This window comes from Dasypus novemcinctus, chromosome 1, assembly GCF_030445035.2.
Source record: "Dasypus novemcinctus isolate mDasNov1 chromosome 1, mDasNov1.1.hap2, whole genome shotgun sequence".
NCBI classification, from domain to species: Eukaryota; Metazoa; Chordata; class Mammalia; order Cingulata; family Dasypodidae; genus Dasypus; species Dasypus novemcinctus.
In genome coordinates, this window is record NC_080673.1 from 188,380,886 (window position 1) to 188,399,172 (window position 18,287).

Here is an 18,287-nt window from a genome sequence, read left to right on the forward strand (position 1 = left end):
GGCAAGGCTTAAAAGGAATGAGGCTTTTATAACATGAATATTATCTTTTAATTTGATTCATTTGCTAGTAATTTTTAGGCTATTGGATATTCTCAAAAAAGGGCTATTGGGCAGAAGATAGTTCCATCACAAGGCAAACGATCCCCTAATAAACTTACTACCTCAGCCCACATCCCAGACAACCCTAATTTTATTCTGTGCCCTTATAAGTAGAAAGTAGAAAGTCTACCGCCTGGAAGCCATTAAGACTTCACTTTCTTTTTCTTCAAAATGCAAAACAAAATAACACAACTAGTCCGTAATCCAGATTACTTAGATCTACATAATAGAAAAGGATTTTATGCTGTGGAAATAAGGCTTCTAGGCTAACAAGGCCCCACGTAGAGGAGAATAGTTACTGAGCTGCCACTTTCACCACTCTAACCCGGACAATTGAAGGAGCACAATAATCTCCTAGGTTCATTATAGGTGGTGAACAAGATGATACACGTAAAGACCTTAGCACAATCCTTGGTATATAATAAGTGCTCAGAAAACAGCGGCTTTTAAGATATCGCACGCCTATAAACAAATCAAAACCATGTCCTCTTCACAAATATTTCTTGATTCCCCGCCCCCCCCCCAAAAAAAGCAATTGGCAATCATTGGGAAGGAATGTTTTTACAATGCCTTTATAATATTTCTAAAATGAAATGAAGGGATTTTAAGCAATGGCGTGCATCTATGTTCATATATGTGCATGACTTTCTTACAGCAAACTGTAGAAATTGTATACTGGTGGGTGAATATCAATATTCCGCCCAGCCAGTACTGTTCGCCTGCTCTGAGTGGCATACCTTGATGGTAGTGAGCCTTGCCTGGATGTACCTATGGTGTACCATTTTGTCTTTTGTTGCTTTCCATCTTGTTTTAATTGGGGGGAGATAAGGAGAACAATGAAGAACAAAAACATCATTTGTGATAGACTTCACCTTCTTATTTTTCTAAGAAAGTAACTGAATATGCACTTTTTTCTCACTAGCAAAGAGTGAGTTCTTCTATCCATCTCTTTCATATGGCCATTCCAAAGACCCTGGGGGTGATAATATATTACTCTCAAGCCAATTTCTGGAAACAAAAAAGTATAGTTTTCTTCCCTGTTCTTTCTCTATCACTTTGGTTAACAAATGCTTAAGGAGGGGACATCTAAATACTCTGCAATTTCAAAGAAAACCACCAAGCTGTTAATGAAGTAAATATCTGTTTAATTTACAAACATCAGTAGTGTCACTGATATTAGTCTGGATAAAGACAAAGCACAGTGAATTATACATGTACATCTAATTTTCTTTGTAAAAAAAGGTTTTGGAAAGAAACATCTGCATCTTTACAGGGTACCCTGGGATTTTAATGAGGGAAGAACACAGTCCACTATAAATCATTATCAATTCTACATTGTAATTTAGCAGCAAACATGTTAACATGGGAACATTAAGGTAATAAAGGAGTTTTATTGTTTGGAAAAAAATCACAGTTCTTGACATTATAGCCTTTTTTCCTCCCATTCCCTCCCTCACCCCCCCTCCCCAAAAAGGGGAAAAACTTTCAAGGAAATATTAACTCAAAAAAGGTCTAATTTCTAGTGTCGATTGCTACACACCATTTCTTTTCTGTGAGTACATGTTGCAGAGGGGCCAGCTCTTTCTGCACAATGGCCATCTCACACACAGATTTGCGTTTTCCTCTCTTGGACTTTACATCCTCTCTGCAGGTGTCCTGAATGAGGGTCATAGGTCAGTGACACCAGTGATCAGATGTCAAGGTCAACAAATGGACCAAGACATATTTATCCCAAGATAACACTCTATGTTAGTACTATTGCCAAAAAAAAAAAAAAAAAAATCCTGATTTTTAATTTTGAAAAATGTACAAAAATATCAGGACAATTATAAATTAATATATATTAAAGCATCGAGAAACAGCAAAAGGATGGCCTAAAATGTTAAGTACAATGTACTTTGATACAATAAATATTTCTCATTGAAACTGAATACTGTATAGGGTTGTTTAGAACTCATAGAAACAAAAATTCATATTATTACTAATTTATTTATCAATAATCTATTGGTTCTTTATCCTCTCCTTTATCATTTATATTACAAAAATTAATACTGGAAAATGGTAGATGAACACTTTTGTGTGCTTCTGCTAACATGCTGACATTTAAAAAGATAAAATTGATTTCAGCGCTCCCATTTCCTCTCACGAATGGAAGTCAGGTCTTCAGGTTACCTTGTATTATGCCCAAATTATTTCCCATCCATTTCTTGTATCTGTGGCTTCCGGAGCTCCATTCTCCTCCTTGCGTCCTCTTTCACACTCAGGGGCTTTTTAGGTCCTAGTGAACTGCACTGATGTGAAGGAGGACACGCATCTTAGGTTCTGGGCAATTCAAACCAACCCACCGTAGGTCGCCTGTCCCTCGTTTATGTGCTTTTGCTTGCTTTCAGTATGTCACAAAGATGAATCTGAGTTACAAAGTTTCCCATCATTGTTATAATGCCTCCAGGTATATCTTTCTTTGTACTTCTCCAGTGTAGGGGAAGCTTTAGGTTCAAGCATTTCCTTTTTTTTTTTTTAATTCCCCCAAATGCAAAAAAAAAAAAAGTCTTTATTCTCATAATAAAAATAAGTCTGTTCTGTATTTTACAATATATTTCAAATATTTCCACTATGAAGCATTAATTAGTCCCACATGGTCAATCAGTATCCAACCCTTGCCAGAAACAGAAGCGGCCAGGGCCGCGCTTAGGCGGCACACCTCGTACAGCCGCATTTCACCACCTTCTCAACCTCGTCCACGAAGGAGGAGCCGTCAGTGCATTCGAAAGAGTATTTCCTTCGCTTGCTCCTCAGAGGTCCACAGCACTGGCTGCCCACACACCCGCCCTTGCACTCCAATCGCGAGACCTTCTTGGTTGTTTGACAGGCGGCATAGCCCTGCTGCTTTTGGTAATAATCTCTTATCCGTTCCCCTCGACAAGAAATTTCTAGAAAAGAACACAAAGCACAAGCATTTTAAGAGCAGTTGATATAGGTCATGCAGAATGGCCATGAATCCACAACTAAGTTCAGATGATGCTGTATATGCTTCCCCTTTGTAATGGCTATTTTTAGTGTCATACTTATATACTATATATTATCGGCTGGTCACACAGCCTGCTGTTCTTTGAAAAATACTTCTTTTTGGCCTTTGTTTTCAGCCAAGTGAGTGCTATATATGTGGACTATAAATGCAATGCTATTGCCTTGACAAGAAAATTGGATTCCTAAATCTTTTCCTTTATTGCAAATATACACTTCTTCTGTTTGTTTTTACACTACTAACAGCTGGTTTTGTTTACCACAGGGAGCAGTTTCAGAGAGGAGGCAATTTAATTTATTAGACCTGCAGTTTAATAGAATTCAATCTGTTACTTAATACAAGTAACATTCCACTAACTTCATAAATTACGCTGGTATAAACTAGTTCAAAAAGAGACATCTGCTAAAAGCTTCTGTGGGCATGTTCCTCTTGTCTTGTCTCTCTGGTACCCAAAACAAAATACATGCCAGCTGGAGGCAAGGAAAGTTCTGAACCAGCAGACAAAGGAGGAAAAAAAGGTGGGTTATGGAGCCAGCCAGTTTCCATCCCTCTCATCTTCGTAATGTGCTGTGATAAATCAGTTGGTCCTAAGATCAAAGGTCATTTTGTACTAAAACTAGAAGCAGAATTATTAGCTCCATCTTCTCAGTGCCAGGAGCTGAAGTAATGATACAGTTGGACGAGAAGAGCAGATAAAGGTAAGAGGTACGTAAATTAAATGCATTTCAACATCAGGTCAAAAGGAGCATTTTCACAGCAAAGCAAGTTGTAAGAAGACATCTGAAGGTTGTGTGCAGGTTTATGGTGGAGATTTAGGACATTTCACCTCTGGGGCCTTCATAACATGGAAAATAAATCAACAGCAGCATCTGCAAGTATGCAAAGACCTGCTACTCACTCACAGCACGCTCAGCCCTCTCTGCCTCTCTCCCTAGTCTTCTTTCTCTCTCTTCTGTTTCTTCCACTCTCTCTCTCTGTTTTCTGAGAGATGGGGGACCCCTCTTGCTTTACCAAGAGGTGGATGTGCGCAAGTGGGCTGGCTTACCTCGGTCACAGCTGTCCCCAGTGTATCCACTGCTGCATTCACAGTAGGGCTGCCCGAGTCCCGAGAGCCTGCATTTCCCGTGCTTACACTTTATGGCCTGGCAGGGGTTAAACAGATCCTCCTCTTCATCACAGAGGACACCCCCGTGGCCCTCCAGGCACTTACAGCTGTAGGAGAATGCATTGATAGCCAAGCAGGTACCATGGATGCATCTACAGAGGAGAAGAAGGGCAGGGATGGCAATGCATCAGGCAGGGTAGATAAGGATGGAGGGAGGCTGTTGTGGCTTAAAGCTGAAGGTACGCCAGAAAAGCCTGTTCTGAAACCTAATCCATTCCTGTGCATGTGGATCCATTTTAAGTGGGACCTTTTGATGATATCACTTCAGTTAAGGTGTGGCCCAATTCAGTCGGGATGGGTCTTAAGCCTATTACGGGAGCCCTTTATACGTGGAATGAAATTCAGACAAAGAGAGAAAGCTACAGAGGGTGCACAAGAAGCTGAAATCAACAGAACCTGGAAGAAAAGGGAAGGGCCAGGAGATGCTGCCAGGTGCTTTGCCATGGCCACGCATCGCCAGCAGCTAGCCCCAGAATTCTGGTAGGGAAGAGAGCATGGCCTTGATGATGACTTGACTAGGACATTCGTTTAGCCTCAGAACCATAAGCTAATAAATTCCCATTGTTCAACATAACCCATTTCATGGTATTTGCTTGAGCAGCCCAGGAAGCTAGAAGAGAGGGTGACTGAGCAAATATGGGGGCCATGTAGTAATGCCCTCCCTGCCTGCCTCCCCAACTCCTTTCCTCCTTCCTTTTCTTTCAAAGGTTTTGCTCCAGGGTTGGGATGTGTATGTTGAACTGGAAAGCAGCCTGGACTTACTTGTTCCCAATACAGGGGTCGTTGGTGCGCTGGTCACAGAGGGAACCGCTCCAGCCTTCCTGGCACTCACAGGTGAAGCCCGACGGGCCGCTGGGCCGGCATGTGCCGTGGGCGCACACCTTCTTGTGGCACGGCTCACAGCCGGGCAGAATGCCTGTTTGCATGGGCACTTTCCGGAAGTCCTGCAGCTCGCTGTTAATGTACAGGTTTCGGATGCAGCCATGGAAGCTGGTGCCATTCTGCCCAGGAGCCTGGCGCAGAGCCGCTGCCGCCACGTTGTTCTTCCCGGGCATGCCTGGGAGAAACGGGAGGTCAGAGTCAGGCTCTCCGGGGCCCCCTCTGCTCTCTGTGACCCAGGCCCTTTCGCTCTTCCAGCTGGGTGGCAGTCTGTGAGTCTTCTTTAAAGGAACCAGATCGCATTAGCACCACCTGTCCACGGTTCTCAACCTGGATGCACTTTAGAATCCCATGCGTGGCACCTCACCCCCAACCTACTTCATCAGAACACCTGGCAGGGTGCGCTCGCGGCCACTCTTATGGACAGCTAGAATAAAGAACTTAGTTCCCTGGCGGTCAACCTTTGTTTATTTATTTTTTTCCACCTTCCACAGAAGGTTTCCTGATGTTTCAAAGAAGAAATGTTGAATTCTCTTAAAGGAATGTTTGCATTAAAAAAAAAAAATCGTTTTAAAATTCTTGCCTCATTTGAGTGCTGAGCCGTGTCCCCCTTCTCACATATTGTGTGGTATGATTTTGCTTGCCTATAGGAGTTTGAACTTTTTCCATGTTAAATATTCTTGAACATAGATGTAACTTACATAACCATTAAGAATAACAATGTGGTTTAATAAATGGTTCACTTGAAAGGTTGAAAAAAAAAGCAGAGCTGCTGTATGTAAAAGTGAAATTGGGTGGGTGGCTGGGGGCAGTAATGCTCACTTGTCCCCATATCTCTCCTCTCTGGTAACCTGAACACACTGTCCTGAAAGCCTAGAGCCCCACAGCGGACAGTTTGTAATCCCCTGACCAACTCCTACCTCTTGTTTTAAAGATGAAGAGCCCAGGGCCCAGAGAGCTCAGGTGACATGCTCAGCTCAGTGTCACCCAGCAAGTTAGCAGTGGTGTCGGGCTGATGAGAAGCACCTCCCCAATTCCTGGAGCCAGCGTTCTGTTCACTGAGTGTCAGGGGCTAAGAGCACTCACCCCAGCCTTGCCAAATGCCTAGTTAGCAAATAATCTCATTTTCTCCTGGCCAATTCTCTGAGCTCAGAGTCTCACTTCCCTCATTTTTTTTTTTTCTTGCTAATTAAGAGTGAAGTCTTCCTATTCCAAGAAATCAGGAATATAAAAGAAATTCCTCCCCAAAAGAGATTTTGTAATCTTTGTCTATAAATATTCCTCTAGTGACAGTCATCTGGTAATCCTCATTTTGGCAAGACTGAGGAATCTTTCCATGGCCTAAGCCAGTCTCTGAAATAGTTTCTGGATGGAATCTTCTATAATGCACCCGGCTAGGTCCCTGTGGGGTAGGAAGAGAAGCTGACTTTTCCCTCCAGCACGCCTGCCCTGACTGGGCAGGGATTCTGAGGTACGGGTGGTAGGTTCCAGGCTGGGGAAGACCCAGACTCTCCCTCTCCAGTGGATTATGTTGGATATAAAGACCAAGGATGACAGCACTATCTGGCCCCTGCCGTGTGCCACTGCTTCCTTTCCATTCAGAAAAGCCTCATTTGCATCCTAGCTGGTACCCAAATCAGATAGGTGCATCCAATCACAGGGCTAAAGGTCCAGAATCTCTTTTTGTTGGGTCCATCTGCACTTGAGCCAATCCTTTCACCTCTCTGGGACTTAGTTTTCTCATCTCTAAAATGAGAGAATGGACCAAAGCAGTTGTTTGTGAGCATTTTCACACATAAGAACCAGCAGAAGTGTGTGCTTGAGAGGCAGCTTCCCAGGCTTTGCTCTCCCCTGGGAAGGTCATTGTACGTGTCATTGTACATGTCACCTTGGCTAGGCTATGGTGCCCAGTTGTTCAGTCAACTACTCATATAGATGTTGCAGTGAAGGTATTTTATATATGTGATTAGCAGCTACAATCAGTTGAATTTTACTAATATATTTAAAATATAGGTGGATCTCATCTAATCAGTTGAAGACCTCAACGAGCAAAAATTGAGGTTTCCTGGAGAAGAAAGTCTGCCTCAGGACCATAACAACAATTTGTCTGAGTTTCTTGCTTGCTATCCCCTGTATGGATTTCAGACTTGCCAGTCCCAGGATTGAGCCTTGCACTTGCCAATTTGTACTAACCTTGTTTCATCGTTTCCTTAATTGTCTGATTTGACCTCTAGCTGACTTTCTTTTTCCACAGACCAGATCAAATAATGAGATTCAATGATATGATATGTAAATCGTCTAGCTGCTATAGACACAAAAGGAATATTAATGTCCTTCTCTACCACCACCATGCATTAACTTAGATGCAGAGCTGGGATTACAGCCTTGGTCTCCTAACACCACCACAGGCTCTCTGTGTTCTATATTTTGTCCATCTTTCAGACTTTTCATCTTTTCAATGACTGAACAAGATCGGCCAATGCCTTTAGAATTAGTCTTGTGATAAGACTCACAGAGTTTGGGGACCTAGTGGAATTTGGAAGAGATCTTACCTCCTACATAGAGTGGGGAGTCAAAATTCAGAGTGGACTGCTTTGACAAGTTGGTGATGATTTTGGGGCTGCCTCCATCCACAGAGAGTGAGAGACTCTGATCCAGGGCAAGCAGTTCCACAATGTGGAAGTTTCCATCGTTGATCGTCTCCACGCTGCAAAGTAAAAACAGCTTGGCTGATCCTTAGATTTTCTTGTTATTAAAGAAAAGAGGTTATAGTATAAATGCCACTTAGTACTCCTTGGGAAAAAAGGCACTCCCATCTAGCATTAACAAAGTTAAAGTCCAATAGTTAATTTTAAAAAAAGGATTATCAAGGAGACATAATCAATTTCTACTTCTCAGGAACTGGATTCAAAATCAGTTTGTCCTTCCAGTGGAAGAAGTAGAAATTAATACATTTCATCATGATCTAGTCACATTCTCCCAATAGGTAGAAATTACACAAGGCTCTTCTGCCCCTTCTATTTGAACCATAGTTAGTACTAGAGTTGATAGGTCTATGTCTAGTTTATGCATTTGCTTTTAAAGGCCACTAAATTTCCATTTATTCAGTTACTTTCCATTATTCCAAATAGTGTTTAAATGATAAGGAAACTATCCTTGCACCAAGTACACTCCACATCCACCAATGTTAAGGGATTGTTGGCTTCTGCTGTACTAAATACTTTTGCTGTGAATTGAGACTTATCAGAATCAAACACATACACAAATACAAGATGCACCTACTTGATAGCAGTTTTGTACTTTTCAAAATTTATAAATTGATACTATCTTTGGGTTTTCAGAGAGATGCTCTGAAGAAGTGAAGTGTGAAGCACAGTAAGAAATCTCTGCTCAGGGGAGAGGTGAGAATAACAGATTATAAAACATGCTTAATATAGTCCTATCTAGGGAGTGTATCATAAAGATGAGAGTGGCTCTCCATTTTCTTTTCTGTGATTTTAAAGGGTTAAGTTTAACAATTATTACTGCCTTCTAAAAAGATTTGAAGTGGTTTAGAGAAATCCATACACTAAAATGGATAAAACTGAAAGATTCAGAAACTGGGGCAAACAGAAAAATAAGGATTAAAAAATAAGATAAATCTGGAAAGATATTAGTAAAGTATGTAAGTGCTACATAGTTTTAAAGTGTAGTTGCAGCTATAACTTTAGGGTTTCAACAGGCAAAGAAGAAAACAGGACCAAGTAAAAAAAATATAATGCAATGCCAGAAATACACTGAATTCTCATTATAGATTCAAAATATCAAGGCATAATGGAAGTTGAGACCAAAAAGTAACTAGTAAATATTCAAAAAGCTAATATACTGGATTTTAAAAAAAGAGGCTCAAAAATGGAAACATAAAGATATACTAGGAAATTATTCCTAAATATGAATTCATAACAGTCCTTATACACTCGAATTGCTTAAATTTCCAGGCACTGATATTTCAGTGTGCAAATGGGTAGAGTTTGGAAACTGCCAGAAAAATGCACTGAATTCCTGTGTGTTTCTCACCATGGGAGTCTAATCATATTCCACTGTTTGCTGACATAGAATAAAAAGTTTATGTGATTTGAGAACAATATGAACTATTCCGCAGAACTGTGAAAATATTTGAAGATTTCCTGGCTGAAGTGTTTAGAAGAGTTCATTTGAACATGGAGCTCGGATACCATGGTTCAGGCACCATCTTCAAAAAAGAAATAAATGTTAGATATGCCAGCCAAGAGTTTTGCCTTCTACACATATAATTATTCTAGCTCTTAACATCATTAAAATTGGCAGAGGAAATGCCCTAGGAAAGCACTTTCTAAATGGTGTTGCATACCAAATGTTCGTGATTTTAAATATTACTGTCTTCTAAGGGGATATGCTGAGTAGAAAATCAGGTAGTGCTTAAGCATACAGATCTTGCAGGCAAATAAGCCCAAGTTTGAATCCCAGTCCTGTATTTATTAAATGTATGATCTAGACAAGTTACTTTATTATTAATATACTTCAGTTATTTTTTTCATCAGTTAATGCTAATAGACTCTACTCTCTCTTATGATTGATTTGAGGTCTAAATGAAACGATTTTTGTAAAAATACATAGGATAGAATCAGCATAAAGAATGTAAAGAATTAAATGTTAGATATTAGTATCATCACCACATCCCCCATTCCTACCACCACCACCATCACGATCATCATCATATAAACAATTCAATACTGTTTCAGGATTTTCTTCAGAAAGAAATTTAATTTGACTTTATTTTTAATATTTGCTATAAGATAATGTTAAAGACTGACAGAAATACAACTTCTTTGGGACATATCTTGTTCAAGTTACTACAAGTTTTAAAGTATAACAAAATAAAGATACAAATAGAGAGGGTGATAGCCAATTGCTTCTTTCCTTGTGGTCATAACAACTCTGTTATGGTTTTTTATAGCTGCTTTGTGATCACAAACCTGAATTAAATCACAAATATAAACACTGAGGTCCCCTTTTACCATTTTAGTTGCAAAGTAATGACCCTATGTGCTGAGGAATGGGTTCTTGGTCAGGCATCAGTCTTAGCCCATCAATGCAGGCTTGTCATAGCCAGAGATGGTGCTTGATGCAGCACAATTGAATGGTTTAGGACCTTTTAAAGCTTGGTACACTCCAATGCAGTGTTTTTTGTTTTTTTTAAAGATTTATTTTTATTTTAAATATTTCTCTCCCCTTCCTCCCACCCCAGTTGTCTGTTCTCTGTGTCCATTTGCTGCGTGTTGTTCTTTTTGTCCGCTTCTGTTGTTGTCAGTGGCACAGGAAACTGTGTTTTTTTTTTTTTTGTCGTGTCATCAGGGGTCAAGGAGGCCCGGGGTTTGAACTGCAGACCTCCCATATGGTAGATGGATGCCCTAACCACTGGGCCAAGTCTGCTTCTCATCCAATGCAGTGTTTTAGCTTGGAAGCTTAAGGGAGGTAGTTTCATCATCAGCTGATTTTACTTACTGCTTTTTCTTTAATTCCTTTCCTTTCTTTCTTCCTTTCTCTTTCTTTGTTTCATCAGCTGATTTTACTTACTGCTTTTTCTTTAATTCCCTTCCTTCCTCTCTCTCTCTCTTTCTTTCTTTTCTTTACAAATCTTTAGCTTCCATCTAATTATAAGCCACTTTAGAGCAAGGGCCATGCATTCTTTTTTTTTCTGCATTCCTTACAGTATCCAGCAGAATATCCAATAAATATTAGATGCTCATTAAACATATGTGAAGAGAAATATAAAGGAGACATATTAAGAAGAACCTATAGAGGATTTATTTAGTAAAATTAACTGGATTATAGTTATAGATAATCAAGAGGTTTCAAGCATATTTAGGGCAGGTAATTCTAAATGATGCAAAATTTTAAGAAAATTTGGTATTTCCACTGGCAGTGTCATGAAGAATAATACTGGAAGATAAAGTTTGCTCAGTCTGTCTGAACTCTGTTATTAGCTGTGTGACCTGGGATAATTTTTCTATGCTTTCATTTCCTTATCAGAGAATTGCAAATCACAAGAGTAAACATTTACCTAGCCCATATACTATGGACCAGGTACTGTTCTAAGACCTTTACATAGATTAACTAATTTGAGCCTCACAACAATCTTGTGTGGGGCATACCCAAGGTGTCACAGCTAATTAGTGGCAAAGCACATATCTGAGGCCAGGTTACCTGTCTCTACAGTACATGCACTTAACTATTATGCACCACTGTCTCCACCAAAAACCCAGAGACTATCTAGCACTAAACAAATGGCACATGCTCTCACCTACTAACAATTTAAAACCCAATTTATCTCCCAAATAGCCTAGAAATAAATTTCTATCAAAAATGACCTTACATGGTGGATGCACAACTTGGTACATTTACTAAAAACTACTGAATTCTAAAAGAAAACCTAAAAAAAATGAGAGTTTGAAGAACATGAGAACGTTTATAAATTATATGGATTTGAAAACTGGTTTTGGATTTCATTTTTCCAATTATGAGTGAGTTTGAGATTGACTGGCCACAAGATAAAAACTATTAAATAAGTTGTGTGGAGACTTTTTGCTGCCTAAGAGATTTAAATGTCTAAACTGGTCATTTCAGAACCTGATGAACTACCCCTGAGCTAAATTCCATTTACATTTCCATGGAATAAAGTGAAGCCTATTCCTGGCTTTTTAAATGATAAGTACTGTGAAATGATATTTTTAGATTCTTTGATTCTTAAGTTGATATTGTGTGTATGGAGACAAAGCCAGAGTATATATTAGTGCTAAGAATATTCCAAATTGATGTGTCACACTGTCTTTTAAAACATGAGATAAAATGGCGGATTCTAAGAACCATATGCCTATATACTCCTTCAAAATAAATGTATTTGTTGCCTAGAAAAGAGTGCTTCAAGGAACCACAACCATGCAACTTTGGGTGTTTTTCTCTTGTTTTCATGTGACCTTATGTGGAAGATTGATATTGTGTTCTTTACTTCACTAATACATAGTAAAATCTTGTTACTTTTCCTGTTTTTGCTTACTGGAAACATTAAGCTGTACAGGCTTTCTTTTGATTTCAGTTGGGAACATTTGGAAGGATACCAATCTTACTTTCCTGTACAATAAAGAAATGTGAATATTCATAATAGTTTTCAACTGGTTCTTGTTTCTGTTCAAACTGTATCTTTAGATATATAATTTGGATATCCTGGTCTTGTCAGACTCTGAAAATGTTGAAAATTGTTCTCTTTCTGGAGAAATAAACTAAGAAAATTTTGTGGTTCTTTATTGTCTTACTCAATAATCTAATAACGGCTTAGTAATTGATGTGCCTCTTTTCCCAAATTGTATAAATACTGGTGAGATTGCTTTTTCATACTGGAAGTATGTATTTGCATATTTGTCTGCCATTATATATATGATAAAATGAAAATACATCATTTTGCTAAAAAAATCGACATATTATTACAGGACAAAATTGAGCTATTATTGATTTTGCAGTCTATCACAGTCATCTATTACTATATATCTACTTTTGGATTCTTATAAGTATTGATAAACTCTCTTTCATCACTCCTTTGGGGACTCTATGTTTGATGACTCACAAAAGTCACAAGTGAATCACTTAGCATTGAGCCTTTCCACTGGGAACATAAATTGCATTTATTACCACTTTTATGTAACGTAGCTTTACTACCGTCATCTATTACCTGAGATTTTTTCCTTGAATTTCTAGACTGTAAATGGATGTATGAAAACAAAGCAGTCACTCAACTATGCCTTGTGGTGTGCTACAGAACAAAAGTGTAAAAACTCAGGGTTTAAGTGAAAAGAGGCGTTCTAAAATGTCTTTTGATTTTCTTTCTCTGCTCTACTTATGTAGGACACATTAACAATACTATTTTAATATTTCATTTTCAACCAGATGTTAAGGTATTTCAATTGTTTAATAAAGGTAAGCAGTTCATTTTTTGCTTATATGAACTCCAGTTTTTTTGGCCTTAAAAAGATAAATTATCTGGGGGCTACTCCATGTAAGGGGCTGGGAATCAGAAACCAAACAACCTCAAATGGCCGTGTCATTTTGCTATTGCTGAGTTGAAGTTTCTTCATTTGTGAAGTGGGATTATAAAAAAAGAGGAGAAAGTTAGAGGAAGTAAAAGGTCTTTATACACATAACAGTTTTTCTGAAGAATGTTTTATAAAATAGTTTATTAAGTAGTAATATTTTAATCAGTGTTTTGAAGCAAAATATCTAGGTTAAATGAAAATGCATTAAATAAGAACTCTATCCTTGAACACATAATGTAACGTAAGACAATAAAGCTCTCATTTGGGTATTATTCTTCATTATCTGGATATCTGAACATGAAGAGTTTCAATAAACCACCCAAATAATCAATTATTGAGCACCTACTTTGTGCCAAGTGCTATACCAGGTCCTTCACGATTATACCTCTAATTCTTGCAACCACACTTAAAAAATAAATGTAATTCCAGATTCCAGATTACACCTGTAATTCTTCAGATGAGGAAACTAAGCGCAAACTGGTTAAGTAACTTGCCCAAGGTTATAAAGTTCATGCTAGGCATCTTCATGTATGGCATATCAAGAATAGCTCAGAGTTCATCTTGGTAATGAGAAAAGTGCTGATAGCGTTCAAAGTGTTCAAAAATCAAAACGATATAAAATGATTTCATGTAGAAATGTTTCTCCTTCGCCTCTTCCACCTTCCCTTCCAAAGCTATTCTTTATGTAAATACATGGAAATACAAAGGCATTTTAAAATTTACCCTTCTTTTACATTGTACTGCTTTGCAATTGTTTTCTAACAATGTATTTTGGCAATCTTTCAATATTAAACAGAGAGTATTCACACTCTCTCCTTCCCTCTCTCCCTTTTATCTCTTTATCTTTCTTTCCTCTACTTAACAGTTACTGTGTGGATGCACAGCTAAGAAAAAAACTTGGCATTGTTTCTAAACTTTTGCTTTTACAAACAATGCCACAGTGAGTTACTTCGTACACATATCATTTCTAACGTCTGCAGGTGTATCTGCAGATTCTCAGAAACAGGATTTCATAAGTCAGAAAGTAAATGTTTCTATAATTTTGATAGATATTTCTAAATTGCCTTCAGCAGAAACAGTAAGAAAAGTTTACTTCCAGTGTTAATATATGGGGACTGGGAGATACTTTTAATTCCTCTGCTATACTCCAGAGAGCGGTATCAGCAAGTCTCTCCTGTAGAGCTGGAAGGAAGCTGAAAATAAGGACAGTGTGTGTGAGGACAGTGCTGAGGAGACAGGTGTGGGTGTCAGAAGCATAAAGCTGGTAACCAAAGGCCCAGAAACACAGAATAAAAGGTATGGACTCATCTATCTCTAGTCTCTCTCTCTCTCTCTGTCATCTATGACCTATCAATCAAACTATCCCTTATTTGTCTATCACCTATCTATCTGAATTCTAGCAAGAGTGGCAAGTGTTTGTAAAAGGGCAAGATAAAAATTAAGGCTAGAACTTTATACAATGCTCACACTTAAAGGGAAATTTGAGTATGTTTGTCAACTGAGAAATCAGAGCCAGAGAAAATCAATGAGGTAAGGTCTCATGTGGAACTGGAGAGGGAATAAACTGCAGATTAAAACAAAACAAAATGAAGACAAGCAACACTTAGGAGTTCGGACTTATTTTGAGGGTAGCAGGGAGCCACTGAATGAGTTTAAGCAAAGGCACAACAGAGTCAGATTTGCCTTTTAAGATCAATCTGTCTACAGAATGAAGAATAAGACAATAATTAGGAGACAGAGAAATTCAGGTAAAACATGGGAGTGGCGGTGGTTATGGAGAAAAAGGTCAATAGATTCAAGAACTACTGAGGTGGCAGAATGAAGAGGGTTCATTGACTGACTCGATATGAGTGATGAGGGAGCTGTATATGTCTAGAAATATACCCCGGGCTGATGTCTGTCAAGAGAGATTTGTAAAAGTTTGAAATGTGGCACTTTACTTTTTCCTTAGGTGTCAACAAAGCACACTGTATTGCACCATAAAATAATTATCTAAAGGCAAATGCGAATTTTAGTGCTTTGAGTACAGTGTGGTCTAAAAGGTTTCCTTAATTGTGCAAAACAAGGCCTATTTCTGTAGGAGCAAAGCACACAAGGTGGCTGCAGCATCCTGTAGTTCTGCAAACTCTCCTCCATTGAAAAAGATCTCTTAAAGAATATCATTAACTATAAAGAGAAAGAAAATATTCATTGCCAAAAATCAGGTAAATATTGGAAAGAACTGGAATATGGATAGCAATATATCAATAATAATAATACTAATTAAAAATATAGCATCCTTTGCACTCTTATCATACCATCTACTGTAATTTCCATTTTATATACACTTTAGTAATTAATCCTCAAAGCAACCTTAGGGGATAGGTGATATATAATTACTTAAAAATATGAGAACTAAGGCACAGATATATTAAGCATCTTGCCGAAGTTTATATACTTAGTAAGTGGCCCAGCCTGGATCAGAAACCACATCTTAGCCACTATGACTTTCATCTGTCAAATACTAGATTTTCCTAGTGTGTTGAAAGTGGTTAATCTTTTTTAGTATGCCCTATTTTACAAAAGCATTAGTTCTGTTCCAATTGGAATATTTATATAAAATCCACAGATGTATCTATATATCTAAACATCTATGTATTTGATTCTAGGTAATTATGGCTTCTTCAGTTTTACTAAAATTAATAGAATAGCTTTTCATGATTGGTGTGTCATAAACTAAAAAGCATGACTTAAGTTAATGTTATGTTTGCACTGATCTCACAATAGATGTCTCAATAAGATGATCTGCCAGCAGAAATGTGGCCTTCTGGTTCATAATGAAAAGTGTACAACATGATATTATTTTTTATAAATGCTACAGGGTACATTCTATTGTCTGCTAAGCAAAATTGGCAACAAACATAAATTCAAAAATAAGTTCTTTATAACAAGACCTTGTTTGGGGGAAACGGACTTTGGCCCAGTGGTTAGGGCGTCCATCTACCATATGGGAGGTCCACGGTTCAAACCCCGGGCCTCCTTGACCCGTGTGGAGCTGGCCATGCGCAGTGCTGATGCGCACAAGGAGTGCCGTGCCACGCAAGGGTGTCCCCCGCGTGGGGGAGCCCCACGCGCAAGGAGTGCGCCCGTGAGGAAAGCCGCCCAGCGTGAAAAGAAAGAGCAGCCTGCCCAGGAATGGCGCCGCCCACACTTCCCGTGCAGCTGACGACAACAGAAGCGGACAAAGAAACAAGACGCAGCAAATAGACACCGAGAACAGACAACCAGGGGAGGGGGGTGGAAATTAAATAAATAAATAAATCTTTAAAAAAAAAAAAAGACCTTGTTTGGGTATAATCACTTCGGTTTCTACAACTTATCCAGAAAAATTATAAGTATATTTTATGTGAATTCCAGCTTTAATGAGTCAACCTCAAGAAATTTTACTCTGGTTTCTGATAACTCCATATTGCTTTACTGCATATAATTTAAACAACAAAAAAAATGAACTACACATTTTTGAAATCTTTCTATGCATTGAAATAAATTGAGGCTATATAATTTAAGACTAAGCAAAATATAAAATGTTGGCTTTAATTCATCACCATTTGGAAATGAAATAACTGTTGAATTCCACTTAGAAACCAATAATTATGTGTTTATTTCCATGCCCTAAATATTCCCAAGTAGACTAGCTCACCACCAAAAGGACTTACCAAATTCTATTCATGGCCACAACTAGCATCTACTTACAGAACTATTTTCAAGGATCAAATAAGATGAGCAGGCTTTGGAAGCATACTGACATGTAAAAGAATGATATCAATAATATGGAGACCAGCATCTCCACATTGTGTTCCAATTTATGTTTACACACTGTCAAACACCTTTCACCTACAGACGTGTTTTATTTGCCAAATATAGTATTTTTAAAAATGTGAATCAATATTTAAAGGAGGGGAAATTTTACATTAATAATTAGGATTTCTGCCTTTCCTTGAAAAAAATCAGGAGTTCTGGAAAACCTGTGTTCTCATTTTTACATGTTCCCATTCAGGGAGAACCAAGTAGACAGTCCTGTGTTGACAAAGATTTGCTTTTAGTTAACTGTAGTCACAACCACTCCTATTATGTTTCCAACACTATGACTTCTTGTAGTAGAGGGATGCTTCTCTAAAATGTTAGACTGTTTCAAGAATAAAAGGTTAAGAAAAATTATATATATATTTTTTGCACATGGTCTGCTTAATTCATTTAAGTTACCTCCCTGGAAAAATTGACAACCTATGATTTTGCAACTCCTGCTCTATACGGTAATAATTATTTTTACATGCGAAGAAATTCACTAAGTGACTTGTCTACAGGACTATAGAGAATTGGTATTGGGAACCAAAAAGGGGCTCTGATGGTTAGTCTTATGCAGAAAACACTCAAAGTAATAAGCTTATGTTTCCACCAAAATTTATGTCCCATAAATACAATCCCTTTCATATCTTCCATATACCATCAGTATAATATATATAATATAAATTATTATTAGAGAACTTCCAAATTAAATGATCAAGATAAGTTATCAAATTACTTTATGCATCCATTTGTTTAACCTGGATAAGCTCCAGAAGGGCAGGGATTTTGTTCATTCCCGAAAGTTCAGAACAGTGCCTAAATAGACATGTGTCCCATAAATGGTTAACTTTAAATGACTCACTCTGCTGGGTATCCTGCATTTGTTTCTCTAGAAATACTCTTGACCAGTCACCCCTGCTCTCCCTATTTTGAGCCCTGGGAGGTTCATCTGTGTGAGCTTTGTCACGGAAATCAATAGATTGCTTGTTTTCTAGTTTGGCCAATGGGGAGCAGGGACAGGAGATGGTTGAGAAGTGAGGTCAGTATTTAAAACCTGGCTTTCTTCCCTGAAGGGCTGCCAGGGCTGGCTGCAGCTCTCTAGAAGGTCACAGCTCCTGCCAATCTCCCCTGGGGGCTTCTAGGCATGGGTTTCCCTAACTGCTCCCTCCCCTTCCCCCTTCTGGCATAA

General features: G+C 38.4%; 1 protein-coding gene across 2 annotated transcripts in view; it reads right to left on the minus strand.

The window, feature by feature from the left end:
- Positions 1-1,223: 1,223 nt before the first annotated feature.
- The window catches only part of SLIT2 (slit guidance ligand 2), a 369,072-nt gene continuing 352,008 nt past the window's right edge, over positions 1,224-18,287 (minus strand). For both annotated transcript variants that reach the window (XM_004482479.5, XM_004482478.5), the window contains 4 exons: positions 7,721-7,875; positions 5,052-5,346; positions 4,170-4,381; positions 1,224-3,029 (listed from right to left, as the gene is read on the minus strand). In XM_004482479.5, the coding sequence (XP_004482536.1) occupies positions 2,788-3,029; positions 4,170-4,381; positions 5,052-5,346; positions 7,721-7,875 (904 nt within the window). In that variant the 3' untranslated portion in view covers positions 1,224-2,787. The remainder of the gene's footprint in view (positions 3,030-4,169; positions 4,382-5,051; positions 5,347-7,720; positions 7,876-18,287) is intronic.